The sequence below is a fragment of the Henckelia pumila genome, chromosome 3 (genome assembly GCF_033568475.1).
Source record: "Henckelia pumila isolate YLH828 chromosome 3, ASM3356847v2, whole genome shotgun sequence".
In the NCBI taxonomy this organism is placed as follows: domain Eukaryota; kingdom Viridiplantae; phylum Streptophyta; class Magnoliopsida; order Lamiales; family Gesneriaceae; genus Henckelia; species Henckelia pumila.
In genome coordinates, this window is record NC_133122.1 from 160,553,844 (window position 1) to 160,571,088 (window position 17,245).

A 17,245-nucleotide genomic window follows, 5' to 3' on the forward strand; every position below is an offset into this window, starting at 1 on the left:
CCAAGGAGAATAGATCCAGCAGTTGATCCAAGCACAAGCATGCGGCCGAAACAACAATCAGCCGTTATTGACCAACCCGATATTTAATCAATGTAAGGATCTAGGGCCACCGGAGTTTAAAGGAGGGGTTGATACCCTTGTAGCTGAGGAATGAGTGCAGTCATTGGAGACCATTTTCGACTACATGCAGCTCACTGATGCAGACCGTGTGAGGTGTTCCATCTTTATGTTCCAAGATGATGCACGGGTTTGGTGGCAGGGAGCCCGTTCTGCTGTAGATATGACTACATTGACATGGAATGAATTTAAAGATGTGTTCTATGGGAATTACTTTAGTGTCAGCACCAATACCAGAGTGGCCGGGGAGTTTTTGGAGCTCCGCCAAGGGAGCATGTCTATTGATGAGTATGTGAAAAAGTTTGAGAGGGGGCGATACTTTGTGCCCATGATCTCTGGAAATGCTGCAGAGGAGTTGAAGCACTTCATGGAGGGACTGAATGCCTCCATTCGCTGTGATGTCAGATTAAGCGGAGCTAACACTTACTGAGCAGTCGTCGATGAGCCTATGTTATCTAAAAAATTACAGGAATGACATTATTAAAGAGTCACAGGAGAAAAGTGTAGTAGCCCGTAACCAAAATCAGTAATTAAGGAATTAATCATAATTACTTAGATAGAGTTCGGAAGCTCCGAAGGTGAGTTCAGAAGTTCCGAACAGGATCAGAAGCTCCAATGCAGGATCGGAAGCTCCGATGGTATTACGTCAGGCATGACGTGTGGCAAGATCGGAAGCTCCGATCAGGATCGGAAGCTCCGATCACCCCTATCCGGAGTCAACAAGTGATATTTTGACACGTGGAAGATCAGGATCTTCGAAAGCTCCGATGGCAGGATCGGACGTTCCGATCGAGGTTCGAACGTTCCGATCGAGGATCGGAAGCTCCGATCGTTGTCTATAAATAGAAGGCCGAGAATTCATTTTCAATTGCCAATTCTGGATTTCCTCTCTACTCTAGTCGTATTTGAGTTTTTCTATCCTTCCTAGGCTTGACCCGGGAGTCGTTGAGGCGTTCGATAGTCGTAGCAGAGTTGTGCCCAAGTTCTGGAGGCATCGACATCAAAGGGCTAACGACGGATGAAGGTATAACTTTTGCTTCCTATAAATATTTAGGAGTATGCAATAGCTTAGTTAAGGCTTTTAGAGCACTTTAATGATAGTAGTATCACTTGGCAGTGTAGAGCAGACTATAGGCGTGGACCTAGAGTTGGTAGAGCTTGCACTGTTTTGAGGTACGAAAGTACTGTTCGAGATATCCTGACTGAGTATGCATGTATTATGTGACTGCATGGTTTATATGTCATTGATTTATGCTGCATTTATTTGCATACTGAGCTATCTCCTTCGAGATGTCTGTTAGTAAGGTTTTTCCCTATCCTGTTAGTGGTTGGACTTCCATCGATTTGGGTCCGGCATATCCACTTGTATTACGGTATGGGAGCCACCTCCTGAAGCGATGGCACAGCGTGCTACATACCAGGGCCCGGTCTGTCTCTGTTATTTGATCCTTGACCTCGAGTTTATAGGGAGTTCACTTTGCATGCATGTATACTCATACTCTCGTACTGAGCGTTTTATGCTCACGTCTCGTACTCTGTGTTTCTGGACACCCTATTCCATGGGACAGGTTTGCGATTGGACGAGGCGGGTGGATCCAAGAGGGGCTAGTCAGTGGTTGACCAGCTGGAGCTTCGTCTAGGTTTTATTTCTGTTGTTTTGAGGTTGATACAGCTATTCGATTTGGTTGTATATTATTTGGATAATTACAGATTCCTTTACTTGGGATTGTATAATGTTTATGGTTTCCGCAGTTTTATTCTGATATCTGATTAATTAAGTTAATTGCATGCCTAAGTTCTGTTAGTAGGTGATCCGGGTAAGGGTCACTACATTTATGGTATCAGAGCATGCAAAAGTATTCTTGGGATTTAGTCTTATCATGAGGTATTTTTTGTAGATGGCAAACTACGATGACGAGAGTAGCCACGGAAGTTGAGGCGGTCGTTGGGGCGATGCCGACCGAGAGCGTCGTCGAGAACGGCGTCATCATCATCATGACAATGAGCGTTTCACTGTGCATCGATTCTTAGCTATGTGCCTAAGCCTTTAGTTGGAGGTGAGTCTCCGGAGGATGCGGAGAACTGATTAGACCGCATGGAGATGACTTTTCAGACTTTCCAATGCACCGAGGAGCAGAAGATGGAGACACTGGGTTATCTTCTAGATGGATGTGGGCGCAGGTGGTGGAGGTTTACTTCTGCACCTTTTATTGCGGCGAGAGGAGTGGCCACCTGGGCCGAGTTCCGCGCAGCTTTTCAGAAGCTATATTTTCCTCCTGCACTCCGTCAGTCGAAGGCAGGCGAGCTTCTGAGTCTGCGACAGGGAGTCATGTCTATTGATGAGTATCAGCAGAAGTTCTTTGATCTGCTATCCTATTGCCCCGATATTGCTGACAGCTCTGGGATGAAGTATAATCTGTTCCTTCAGGGCCTTAACCCTGAGATCCATGACCGTGTGGCGGTTGGCGACGATATGTCCTACGAGGGTTTGGTGAGCCGTTGTCATCAGGAGGAGGACAGCATTCGGCGGAACAGGTCTTTCCCTCAGTCGAGGCTTGCTAGTTCTTTGGGTCCCCGTGCCCAATCTTTTAAGAAGTCTGGATTTACTTCTTCCTCTGGTTCTGGGGGTGTTGTCCGTTTCAGTAAGAAGGACAAGTGTGATCATTGTGGGAAGAACCATCCATCCGACAAGTGCCGTAGAGCTTCTGGAGCTTGTTTCCGTTGTGGAGAGACTGGTCATGTCCGGAGGGATTGTCCACTGTCTGGGGGAGGTGGTTCTGGGTCTGGTTCAGGATCTGGTTCTCAGGCCACCGTTCAGCAGAGGTCGCAGGGACAGCCTGCTGGGAGTTCTCATTTGAGGCCATGAGCTTCTGGCCAGGTGTTTGCCTTGAGGCATGATCAGGTTGTGGAGGAGAATGAGAAAGTCATCGCAGGTACATTTCTGCTTTATGGTATACCTGCTTTTGTACTTATTGACACTGGTGCATCTCATTCCTTCATTTCTGCACATTTTGTTAAGAAGCATAAGTTACCATGCATTGCACTAGATGCAGTGATGTCTGTTTCTACTCCGACGGGCCAATCTGCTTTGGCTAAGCGTCTAGTGATAGGTTGCCCTTTAGAGTTCGAAGGGAACATTCTGTTAGCGAATCTCATGGTCCTAGCGATGGACGACTTTGATTGCATTCTGGGGATAGATATGCTGACTACCTATCGAGCTTCAGTGGACTGCTATCAAAGATTAGTACGCTTTCATCCGGAGGGGAGTGAGAGCTGGTTTTTCTATGGAGAGGGAGCGCGACCCTCGATGCCTTTGGTATCAGCTTTGAGAGCCTGTCGAGCTCTAGAGTCTGGCGGGGAAGGCTACCTTATCTATGCAGTTGATTTGTCTGCTGAGAGCATTGGGATAGAGAGTATTCCTGTTGTGGATGAATTTCCAGATGTTTTTCCTGATGAGATTCCGGGTTTTCCTCCTGCTAGGGAAGTCGAGTTTGGCATAGAATTGATGCCGGGTACTTCACCTATTTCTCGAGCACCGTATCGTCTGGCTCCGTCAGAGATGCGTGAGTTGAAAAATCAGCTACAAGATCTTTTGGACAAGGGGTACATTCGTCCTAGTGTATCTCCTTGGGGAGCTCCTGTTCTCTTTGTAAAGAAGAAGGATGGGTCGATACGGTTGTGCATTGACTATCGGCAGCTGAATCGAGTCACTGTGAAGAACAAGTATCCGTTGCCTCGTATTGATGACTTGTTTGATCAGTTGCAGGGCACGTCAGTTTACTCCAAGATTGACTTGAGATCTGGGTATCATCAGTTAAGAGTCCGTGATCAGGACGTAGCCAAGATGGCATTCCGTACTCGCTGTGGGCATTACGAGTTCCTAGTGATGCCATTTGGTTTGACTAATGCGCCGGCTATATTCATGGATCTGATGAACCGTGTCTTCAGGGAGTATTTGGACAAGTTTGTCGTCGTCTTCATTCACGACATCTTGGTGTATTCGCGTAATACGGAAGAGCATGTTTCTCACTTGCGGTTGGTACTTCAGACTCTTCGAGATGAGCAGTTGTATGCCAAGCTGAGCAAGTGTGAGTTCTGGATGGATCGAGTGGTCTTTCTTGGCCATATCATATCCAGGGAGGGAATTTCTGTTGATCCAAACAAGATTGAAGCGGTACTTAATTGGTCGCGTCCGACGACAGTTGCTGAGATCCGTAGTTTTCTGGGTCTAGCAGGGTATTATCGTCTCTTCATTCTGAACTTCTCTCAACTAGCTCGACCTTTGACGCAGCTTACCCTCAAGGGTGTGGATTTCGAGTGGTCCTCCGAGTGTGAGGAGAATTTCTGTGAGCTTCGACGGCGGTTGACTTCTGCGCTAGTGTTGGCATTACCGTCAGGATCTGGAGGGTATGTGGTATACACTGATGCTTCTCTTCAGGGGTTAGGTTGTGTTCTGACTCAGAATGGGCATGTGATCGCATACGCTTCTAGACAGCTGAAGCTTCATGAGGACAACTACCCAGTCCATGATTTGGAGTTAGCAGCCATTGTGTTCGCTTTGAAGATCTGGCGTCATTATCTGTATGGCGAGAGATTTGAGATCTTCACTGACCATAAGAGTCTCAAGTATTTGTTCACTCAGGTGGATTTGAACATGAGGCAGAGACGTTAGATGGACTTGATTAAGGACTATGATTGCGAGATTAAGTACCATCCGGGAGCTGCTAATCTCACTGCTGATGCCTTGAGTCGCAAGGTGCGACTATCCGCACTTGAAACTTGTTCGATGTCTAGTGCGATCAGTGACTGTTGTACTTCAGGTTATACCTTCAAGCATAAGAAAGGTATGCAGAGTATCCAGATGTTTGCGATATTATCTGAGCCAGCTTTGTATTTGCTGATCCGAGATGCTCAGATGTCTGATTCGAAGACCCAGCGTTTAGCTCGTCTATCTAACGAGGGTAGCTCATCTGGATTTCATTATCAGTCAGATGGCTTTCTGTGTTTGTCTGGTAGGCTTGTGATTCCGCAAGATGAAGAGTAGCGAGAGGAGATTTTGTCTCAGGCGCATCGCACTAAGTTAAGTATTCATCCCGGGAGCAACAAGATGTACAAGGATCTACGTACTCGTTTCTGGTGGAAGGGTATGAAACGCAGTGTTTATCAGTTTGTTTCGAGATGTTTGGTGTGTCAACAGGTCAAGGCAGAGTACCGACGCCCTGGAGGATTGCTTCACAGTCTGCCTATTCCTGAATGGAAATGGGAGTTTATCACAATGGACTTTGTGACCCATTTGCCGGTATCCCCGAGGAACTGTGATGCTATCTGGGTTGTGGTGGATCGACTCACCAAGTCAGCGCATTTCATTGCCTATAGTCGGGAGTACAATGTGGATCGTATGGCACAGTTGTACATTCAGGAGATCGTTCGACTTCATGGAGTGCCTGTGAGCATTGTCAGCAATCGGGACCCCAGGTTTACTTCTAGATTCTGGGGGAGTGTTCAGCGTGCGATGGGTACTACTCTCAGTTTGAGTACTGCCTATCATCCGGATACTGATGGTCAGTCGGAGCGCACTATCCGTACTTTGGAGGATATGCTTAGAGCGTGCATCATGGATTTTGGTTCAACCTGGCAGGATCATTTGCCATTGATCGAGTTCGCGTACAACAACAGCTATCATACTAGTATTGGGATGACACCTTTTGAGGCGTTGTACGGGCGACGTTTTCGTACTCCACTCTTCTGGGAAGAAGTGGGGGAGAGACAGGCTGAGGGACCGGAGTTTATCCAGCAGGTGATAGACATTGTTGATCAGATCAAGAAACGGATTAAGACTGCACAGGATCGTCAGGCCAGCTATGCTAACACTAAGCGTAGACATTTGCAGTTCGATGTCAGGGAGAAAGTGTTTCTGAGAGTGTCACCTTTCCGCAAGATTCTCAGATTTGGCCTTAAGGGCAAACTGACTCCCAGATTTATCGGTCCGTTTGAGATCTTGGAGAGCATCGGCGATTTGGCTTATCGACTAGCTTTGTCATCACATCTTTCCGGTATTCACGACGTGTTCCGCGTATCTATGTTGCGACGGTATGTGGCGGATGAATCTCATATTCTGCAGCGGTCTGAGGTTCAGGTGAACAAGGATTTGACCTATGTTGAGAAACCTATTTGCATCCTAGATTATAAGGATAAGGTTTTGCGGAACAAAGTCATTCCTTTGGTTTTAGTTCAGTGGCAACGCCGAGGCACTGAGGAAGCTACTTGGGAGCTTGAGGACAGGATGCGTGAAGACCATCCTAAGTTGTTTTGATTTCATTCTTAAGTTGTATTCAGTTGCAAACTCTGTAAATGTTTGATTTGAATAAAGAATGTTTCTGATTTTTGTATTACATTCAGTACTTAAGATCTGATTTCGAGGACGAAATATCTTAAGTGGGGGAGAATGTAGTAGCCCGTAACCAAAATCAGTAATTATGGAATTAATCATAATTACTTGGATAGAGTTCGGAAGCTCCGAAGGTGAGTTCGGAAGTTTCGAACAGGATCGGAAGCTCCGATGCAGGATCGGAAGCTCCGATGGTATTACGTCAGGCATGACGTGTGGCAAGATCGGAAGCTCCGATCACCCCTATCCGGAGTCAACAAGTGATATTTTGACACGTGGCAGATCAAGATCTTCGGAAGCTCCGATGGCAGGATCGGACGTTTCAATCGAGGTTCGGACGTTCCGATCGAGGATCGGAAGCTCCGATCGTTGTCTATAAATAGAAGGCCGAGAATTCATTTTCAATTGCCAATTCCGAATTTCCTCTCTACTCTAGTCGTATTTGAGTTGTTCTAGCCTTCATAGGCTTGACCCGGGAGTCGTCGAGGCGTTCGATAGTCGTAGCAGAGTTGTGCCCAAGTTCTAGAGGCATCGACATCAAAGGGCTAACGACGGACGAAGGTATAGCTTTTGCTTCCTATAAATATTTAGGAGTATGCAATAGCTTAGTTAAGGCTTTTAGAGCACTTTAATGATAGTAGTATCACTTGGCAGTGTAGAACAGACTATAGGCATGGACCTAGAGTTGGTAGAGCTTGCACTGTTTTGAGGTACGAAAGTACTGTTCGAGATATCCTGACTGAGTATGCATGTATTATGTGACTGCATGGTTTATATGTCATTGATTTATGCTGCATTCATTTGCATACTGAGCTATCTCCTTCGAGATGTCTGTTAGTAGGGTTTTTCCCTATCCTGTTAGTGGTTGGACTTCCATCAATTTGGGTCCGGCATATCCACTTGTATTACGGTATGGGAGCCACCTCCTGAAGCGACGGAACAGCGTGCTACATACCAGGGCCCGATCTGTCTCTGTTATCTGATCCTTGACCTCGAGTTTATAGGGAGTTCACTTTGCATGCATGTATACTCATACTCTCGTACTGAGTGTTTTATGCTCACGTCTCGTACTCTGTGTTTCTGGACACCCTATTCCATGGGGCAGGTTTGCGATTGGACGAGGCGGGTGGATCCAAGAGGGGCTAGTCAGTGGTTGACCAGCTGGAGCTTCGTCTAGGTTTTATTTCTGTTGTTTTGAGGTTGATACAGCTACTCGATTTGGTTGTATATTATTTGGATAATTACAGATTCCTTTACTTGGGATTGTATAATGTTTATGGTTTCCGCAGTTTTATTCTGATATCTGATTAATTAAGTTAATTGCATGCCTAAGTTCTGTTAGTAGGTGATCCGGGTAAGGGTCACTACAAAAAGAGTCAGCTACCAAGGGAGAGAGCAGCAAGGGCCTAGTCAGAAGATGCCGTACCAAGCTCCAGCTCAGAGGAGACCACATCATCAGCAGCGCCAGAACCCCAATCAGGCGCGACCTCAGGGGCAGAATCAGCTGAACGCCAATGCTCCAAGGCCGGTGAATGCATCTATCTGTCAGAAGTATGGGATGTCACACATAGATAAATGCCTGCTTGAGACCAATACTTGATTTCTTTGCAAGAAGCCAGGGAATTTCTCCAAGGATTGCCCGCAATCAAAGGAGTCTATTAAGGGGAGAGTGTTTGCTATGACTCATGATCAGGTTGACCCAGATTCTGCAATTGTCACAGGTATGATATGTATTGCTGATTTACCTGCTTTTGTGTTGATAGATACAGGAGATACGCACTCTTCTATTTCTGTTAGTTTTATGATGAAATTGAGGATTTTGCCGGATAAATCTATTTCGGAATTTTTTGTGTCGTTACCATCAGAAGAAGAATTGAAAAGTAGTAGTGTGGTAAGAAATTATAAGATTCAGATGCAGAATCTAGAATTGTGTGCAAATTTTATTGTTTTGGAGATGGTGGATATGATATCAACAGGAACGACTTGACAATTATTGAGTAATGGGTGTACAGGCTTCCTAGCAAGCCTAACTGGTGATCAGGAGACACAACGACCGAAACTTAAAGAATGGAATTAGTGAAAGATTTTCCAAAAGTCTTTCCCGATGATGTGGCGGGATTGCCTCTAGTCAGGGATGTTGAATTCGGAATCGAATTGTTTCCTAGAACCAAGCCAGCTTCTAAGGCACCGTACAGGTTAGCACCGACAGAGATAAAGGAGTTGAAGGATCAGTTGCAAGAGTTGCTGGATAAGGGGTTCATCAGACCGAGTGTATCGCCATGGGGTGCACCGGTGTTGTTTGTTAAGAAGAAGGATGGGTCAATGAGGTTGTGCATTGACTACAGAGAGCTGAATTGAGTTACAGTGAGGAACAGATATCCCTTGCCCAAAATAGATGATCTGTTCGACCAATTTCAAGGAGCAGTGGTATTCTAAAAAATCGATCTACGGTCAGGTTACCACCAGCCGAAGGTGAAGGATGAAGACGTGAAAAAGACAGCATTCAGGACTCGCTGTGGCCACTACGAGTTCTTGGTAATTCCGTTTGGGTTGACCAATGCACCAGTGGTGTTCATGAATTTGATGAACATGGTGTTTCAACCTTTCTTCGATCAGTTTGTCATAGTCTTCATAGATGACATATTGATCTACTCTCGCATTCTAGAGGAGCATCGTCAACACTTGACTACAGTGTTGCAGATTTTGAAAGAGAAGCAACTGTATGCTAAGTTCATTAAGTGTGAATTTTGGCTAGAGCAAATTGCATTTTTGGGTCATATAGTTTTAGCTAAGGGGATTTAGGTGGATCCGTCTAAGGTGGAAGCGGTTCGAAATTGGGTTGCTCCGAAGAATGCTACAGAAATACAAAGTTTCTTGGTTTTAGCAGGCTACTACAGGAGATTTATTCAAGATTTCTCCAAGATAGCTCTACCATTGACTTCTCTAACTCGAAAAGGTGTGAAGTTTGTGTGGTCAGAACAGTGTGAGAATAGCTTTGCAGAGTTGAAATAAAGACTGATGTCATCGCCAGTGCTAGCAATTACAGAAAGCACGGGTCATTTTGTGGTTTATACCGGTGCTTCTAAGAGCGTGTTAGGGGCTGTTTTGATGCAGGATGATAAAGTAATAGCATATGCATCTCGACAGCTGAAGGTCCATGAGAAGAACTACCCGAATCACGATCTTGAGTTGGCGGCGGTTGTATTTGCCTTGAAACTGTGGAGACACTACCTGTATGGTGAGAAGTGCCAGATTTTCTCCGACAACAAGAGCCTGAAGTACTTCTTCACTCAGAAATAGTTGAATTTGAGGCATAGACTGTAATGGACTGGGCTGGCCCAGCCATTCTTGCACTCATGGTCTTCTCCCCCCTGGTGGGGAGTTTTTGCCCTCCCTAGTTATCGAACCTTGTACCCCATACTTAAATACAAAGTTTTATGATTCCTGGTACCATTGAGCTAAGGAGGGCAAAAACTCCCCACCAGGGGGGAGAAGACCATGAGTGCAAGAATGGCTGGGCCAGACCAGTCCATTACAAAAACAGGCCTTTTTTGTAATGGACTGGGCTGGCCCAGCCATTCTTTCACTCATGGTCTTCTCCCCCCTGGTGGGGAGTTTTTGCCCTCCCCATGAATCGAACCTTGTATCCCAGGCTTAAATACAAAGTTTTATGATTCCTGGTACCATTGAGCTACTTAAAATGAAACGCATACTACTAATAAAATGTGGAATTTTTTTTTAAAAATAATAATTATACATATATGTCCATACATATATGTATAAACATTAAAAATAATAATGCTAAACAAGAACTTCCAAAACTGACTTAAATATAATAACCAAGTATTTAAATAAAAATCTTAAGCCATGCAATAATAAAATTATTATTCAGAAAATCACCCAAACAACAACTGAATTAAAAAGCCATAAATAAAATATAAAATTCCTCTCAACCACTGAAACATAAAAATATGAAACATGTTTTAAAAACTCTCATAAATAACTCAAAGCATGCTAGGACTCGATAAGACGGTCACGGGGTCCTCTGCCAGCTCGCTCACACATCCTCACCACCGATAGGAGCTACAAATGAAACATCATGCTCACCTGCACAATATAAGCGTAGTGAGCCTAGAGGCTCAACATGTCTAATCCTTTATAACAAGGGTTAAAATAATGCATCACATAATCATACTAATACATATACGTGTACATGCATGCATGCATGAATAAAAATATTTCATAATCATGACATAAACATCACTGATCCTGATTCTTAAACATAAGCATAACTTGACATCATAAGCATACTTAATATAGTTGAGCATGATATTTTGAAAAATTCTATGGTCATATCAGTAAGTGTGACTAAATCTGTGCCGACTGATCACTCTCCTGAACCAACGTACGTGGCGGTGATAAATCACCTCTTGCAGGTAGTAAACTACCTCTTAACTTAAATAGTGGATAACCACCTCTGTGCTGTCACACTACTTCAATTTTCATCATAAAAATATTTTATAACTCAACAATTATCATAATCATAACATGTAAAATTTCATGAATGCATGCTCTGAAAATATGTCTGTAATATATATTTAATTGATTTTCATAATAAATAGAATTATACTTAAAATACTTTCATGCATAAAATAAATTAAATATATATTCCGGACTTAGTAATTTTCATGGGTTGGTCCAGACTGCAGATCACTCACTCTAAGCCCATTAAACTTAAATAAAATCCCAATAGCAAATAAATTCTTAATTAAAATCCATTAATCATAAATGGGCCTAATTAAAATATTTAAGCCCATTAACTAAAACTAAGCCCATAAATTCCCAAACTGCCAAGAAATTCACAGACCGGCCCAAAAATTTCTAGGGCTCTCAAGCCCATAAAAATAATTGGGCTTAATTAAATAAAATATTTGAGGCCCAAATAAAATTATTTGGAGGCCCAAATAATTTTATAACTAATTAATTTTGCCCAAAAACATCATAAATCATTAAATACTTAAAAATAAAAATACCCGAGCTCGGCCAACCTAACCCAGACCCGGACCAACCTGACCCAAACCACTACCTACCAGACCCAACCCAGGCCCCAACCCAACATGGGAACCATCCCCTAACCCTAAACCCGAACCAAGCCCCCCTCCCCTCCTTTGGCTGCGCGAGCAGCAGCCCTTCAAGGTCTGCTGCCGCACGGCTCCAGCCATAACCGGTCGGAGTGCCTCCGGCATGACCTTCCCAGGGTCCTGACGGTCCTAACCTAGGCAGCCACTTAACCCATAACAGCCCTGCATGGCCGCACGTTCAACCCTTCCCTTAAACCCTAACCTACGCACACCTTGGACCAGAATTGAAGCAGCTCGATCCCAGCCATTTTTCCAAGCCTTAAACACCGAGCCGAATCAAGCTTAGGGACCCTATGACCCCCCTCTAAACTGTGGACCAGCAGCCATGCACGCCCAAACAAGAAGAAACGTGAGGATGAGCATGAAACCGTGCAACAACCATGTGCCAAATGAGTTCTCACCAAAATTCTGAATTATTTCGAACATAACCATAAATATCCAATAAAAATCTGACATGAAAAGAATAATAGCTTATATGGTATTCAAGGAAAGAATTAAACATGCCTTTCACCGAGATAAACAAATTCCCAAGCTTATAGCGACGTGTACGGTGATTCGGGACGAACATACCTTCAAACTTGTTTAAAACTTCAAAGGTTCGGCTATAGGGTTGAAGAAGATGGTGAAGAATCTGATGAAGTGGGTGGGAGAGGCGGCTCAAGAGTTCAATCGTAGGTTTAGGCTTTAAAATTTTCTTTTTTTTAATATAATTGAAATAAGGATGATAATTAGTAAATGTTTTATTAAAAATACAACTTAAAACTCCTAATTTAAATATTAATCTGATAATAAAACCATCCCGAAATTATTAATTAAGGGATTTTTAAAAATCAATAAAAGTCATTAAAATGACTTATTTTGGCTGAAAATGGGCTTTCTAAAATACATAAATAAAATACCATAAATTTTGGGAATAAAAACTTAAAAATATTAATTTATGGCTACTAAAATCTCCTAAAAATAATTGGGATGAAAAATCAATATCTCGTCCGTCCACGGTCCCGTCTACGTGCTCAAAATAATAAATTTATTAAAAAACTAGAATTCCCAAAATTATGGGTTAAATGCTAAAATAATTTAAATCATGCCTATAATATACATAATAACACATAAATAATATTTAACCCATATTTCTAAAATTTAAATAATTAAATTTCCCTAATTATGCATGCGAATTTACGTATTAAAATTTTCGGGTGTTACAATCTCCCCCCCCCCCTAAATTGAATTTTGTCCTCGAAATTAAAGTACTTACGCGAACAACTCCGGGTAACGAGTCCTCATGTCCGCCTCGGTCTCCCAAGTAGCTTCCTCCTCCGAATGATTCAGCCACTGGACTTTAACCATCGGTATGACCCGCGTCCTCAGCCCCCGCTCCTCTCTATCCAAGATACTAGATGGCCTTTCCTCAAAAGCCAAATCCGGTGCCAATTGTAGAGGCACGTAATCCAACACATGCAACGGATTCGAGATGTATCTCCGAAGCATGGATACATGGAAGACGTTGTGTACTTCCGCCAGCCTTGGTGGTAACGCCAAATGGTAGGCCAACGTGCCAACTCTCTCCAAGATCTCAAATGGCCCAATATACCTCGGATTCAGCTTGCCTCTGCGACCAAATCTCATCACCCCTTTCATAGGAGATACCCTAAAAAATACATGATCCCCTACTGTGAACTCAAGATCTCGTCGTCGAGTATCAGCATAACTATTCTGACAACTCTGGGCAGTCCTCATACGATCCCGAATCTGAGTCACAATATCTGCAGTCTGCTGTACAATCTCGGGACCAAGTAAAATCCTCTCGCCAACCTTATCCCAATGCACGGGAGATCTGCATCTTCTCCCATAGAGAGCTGCATAAGGAGTCATGTCTATAGACGCCTGATAACTATTTTTATAGGTGAACTCTACTAACGGCAATCTAGTCTCCCAAGAGCCCTGAAAATCGATGACGCAAGCTCTCAATAGGTCCTCAAGAATCTGGATTACCCTCTCCGACTGACCATCTGTTTGCGGGTGAAAAGCGATACTAAACAACAGTCTGGTCCCTAATGATGTATGCAAAATCTTCCAGAACGCAGATGTGAACCTCGGATCTCTATCGGATACAATAGACACCGGTATGTCATGCAGTCTAACAATCTCCTTGATATAAAGCTCTGCATACTGGCTCAAAGAAAAAGTAGTCCTCACCGGCAGAAAATGATCTGACTTGGTGAGTCTATCCACGATCACCCAAATCGCTGTACAGCCTCTGGAACTCCTCGGAAGACCAACTACAAAATCCATAGTGATGTTCTCCCACTTCCACTCCGGAATGGGTAGGGGCTTAAGCAACCCTGCTGGACGCTGATGCTCTGCCTTGACTTTCTGACAAGTCAAGCACTCAGATACGAATCGTCCAATGTCTCTCTTCATACCAGGCCACCAATACAAAGACTGTAAATCTCTATACATCTTCGTACTTCCATGAATGGAATACGGAGATGCATGAGCCTCTGACAAGATAACTGTCCTCAACTGATTGACGTTGGGTACCCACATGCGACCACGGTACTGAACAATACCATCCACGACAGTATAAAGTAGGCTGCCCTTGGCCTCATCCCTCTGTCTCCATCACTGCAACTCCTCATCAGTGGACTGTCCATCTCTAATCCGATCTCGCAAAGTTGGCTATAAAGTTAAGGCCGCTAAACTCGGTGCAAGACCATCCGGATATAACTCTAACCCAAAACTCTGAATCTTCTGTTGAAGTGACCATTGCACGGACAACCAAGAAGCCACTGATGTCTTCCGACTCAAAGCGTCGGCCACTACATTAGCCTTGCCCGGATGGTAGCTAATGTCGCATTCGTAATCCTTCACCAACTCTAGCCATTTGTGCTGCCTCATGTTCAACTCCTTCTAGGTGAAGAAGTACTTGAGGCTTTTATGATCGGTGAAAATCTTGCACTTCTCACCATACAGATAGTGCCTCCATATTTTCAAAGCAAAAACCACTGCTGCTAGCTCCAAGTCATGCGTCGGATAGTTCTGCTCATGAATCTTCAACTGTCTCGATGCATAGGCAATGACTCGATCACACTGAATCAGCACGGAGCCTAACCCTAGCTTAGACGCATCCGTGTAAACCACTAACTCCTCATGTGGAACAGGCATCGCAAACACTGGCGCATAAGTGAGTGCTTCCTTCAGCTGAACGAAGCTCCTCTGACAGTCAGAACTCCATATGTACTTCGCATTTTTATTGGTAAAGGCTATCAAGGGTACTGCAATAGAAGCAAAACCCTTGATAAACTTTCTATAATAACCTGCCAAACCCAAGAAACTGCGAACCTCGGAAGCATTCTTCGGAATGCCCCTATTCTGCACTGCCTGAACCTTAGACTGATCCACCGCTATCCCATCTCTCAAAACTACATGGCCAAGAAACGCCACCTGCTCCAATCAAAACTCGCACTTACTGAATTTCGCATATAGTCGATGCTCCCTCAAAGTCTGCAACACTGTCTGCAAGTGCTATTTATGCTCCTCCATGCTCCTCGAGTAGGTCAATATATCATCAATGAAGACTATGATAAACTGATCTAAGTACGGCTGAAATACGTGGTTCATGAGATCCATGAAGACCGCTGGAGCATTGGTCAACCCAAACGGCATTACTAAAAACTCATAATGCCCAAAGAGTGTCCGGAATGCAGTCTTGGACACATCTGCATCTCTGATCCATAACTGATGATAGCCAGATCGCAGATCGATCTTAGAGAAAACCGAAGCTCACTGCAACTGATCAAACAAATCCTCAATCCTCGGGAGTGGATACTTGTTCTTCACTGTGACCCTGTTGAGCTCTCGGTAATCGATACAAAGCCTCATGCTACCATCCTTCTTTTTCACAAACAACACTGGAGCTCCCCAAGGAGAAAAGCTAGGGCGGATGAAGCCCTTCTCCATCAATTACTGAATCTGCACCTTCAACTCTTTCATCTCAGTAGGAGCAAGTCGATACGGTGCCTTAGAGATAGGCACAGTGTCAGACATCAACTCAATACTGAACTCCATTTCCCTCACTGGTGGAATTCCTGCAACGTCGTTGGGGAAGACATCCTGAAAGTTACGAACAACATATATCTCTAATAAGGATCCGCTAGATGATTCTGATGCTGTGACTACACTTGCAAGAAACCCCTGGCAACCACGTCTCAATAACTTCCTCGCACATACATATGAGATAACATGCGAGACACTGCTGCTCTGAGATGCATAGAAGATAAATGGATCGCCCTCAGCGGGTTTCACTGACACTGTCCTCCGACAAAAATCAATCAAAGCTCCATTGACTGCCAACCAATCCATGCCCAAAATCATATCAAACTCAGTCAATGGCAAAACCACTAATCTGCTCGGATGGAGTGTCCCTGCAGCTCTATCTCCAATCCTCTGACAATACTAGTGGTAGTAAGAATCTGCCCAGACGGCATAGTGGCATCGTAACCTATATCAGCACCCTCAGGTGTAATGCCTATCTGCCTGATAAATTCCAGGAAGATAAACGAATGCGTGGCTCCCGAATCTAGCAACGCAAACATGGAGTTTCCTCCAACTAGAATTCTCCCTGCACGCAGAAATTCCCAACAATTGCATACCAACACTTAATTTCCCAAGAACCATATTACCAAAATCTCCTACTTCTAAACACAAGAAAAAAATACATCTTACTCTAATCATGTAGACAGATAACCCATAAAACATGCCATTTAAAATCATGAAATAAATTCCCAAAAATTTCTTAAAAGACTAAGTTAGGATATACCGGTAATCAAGGAGGTATCTGGGTCTGCCTCCTCTGCCTGCATAACAAACACCCTCCCAGTGCTGTTCTTATTCCTTGGGCAGTTGTATGCCACATGCCCTGGCTCCTTGCAGTGGTAGCAGACATTGGATCCAATCAAACACTGACCTGAGTGAGGCCTCGACACTGTGGGCACAATGGAACTCCTCCAGTCTTAGAGGCCCCGCCCCTCTGCTGCTACTGTGGCTGTCGACCCTGAGGCTTCTACTGACTTGGGCCCTTAGATGGACCCGTGAACTGCTTCTTCGCAGGAGGCTGCGAAGATGCCCGCTGAAATCCCGGCTGGAACTGTCTCTTGCTCTGTTGTTCCCTCTGCATCTCTCTTCTCCCCTCCTCAAAATGCAATACCCTGCTAAATGCATCCTCATAAGTGGTGACGTCCAACATGCGAACTCCATGCTTGATGTCAGCCCACAACCCATCAATAAATTGTCTCAGTTTTTCTGGTGCACTGTCAGCAATAAGGGGTACAAAGCGACACCCCCTCTCAAACTGTGTGATGTACACCACCACAGATTTGTCCCCCTGACGGAGACTCATGAACTCCCGGATCATGCGGCTGCGCACATCATCAGTGAAATACTTGGCAAAGAATATACGTCTGAATTCTTTCCAAGTCAAAGTAGGTAGGTGTACGCCCCTAACAGTGCCCTCCCACCACAAGGCTGCATCCCCTCTCATCATATAAACCGCACACTTGACCTTGTCCGCATCCGTAATCCCCATGTAGTAAAATATAGA

The 17,245-nt window shown here is 44.3% G+C and overlaps 1 protein-coding gene across 1 annotated transcript; it reads right to left on the bottom strand.

Moving 5' to 3' along the window:
• Positions 1–16,046: 16,046 nt before the first annotated feature.
• On the bottom strand, positions 16,047–17,044 carry LOC140889854 (uncharacterized). The gene is made up of 3 exons (XM_073297587.1): positions 16,717–17,044; positions 16,466–16,630; positions 16,047–16,267 (listed from the first exon to the last, which is right to left on the bottom strand). Exons 1-3 carry the CDS (start codon positions 17,042–17,044, stop codon positions 16,047–16,049), a joined length of 714 nt encoding a protein of 237 aa, XP_073153688.1.
• Positions 17,045–17,245: the final 201 nt, after the last annotated feature.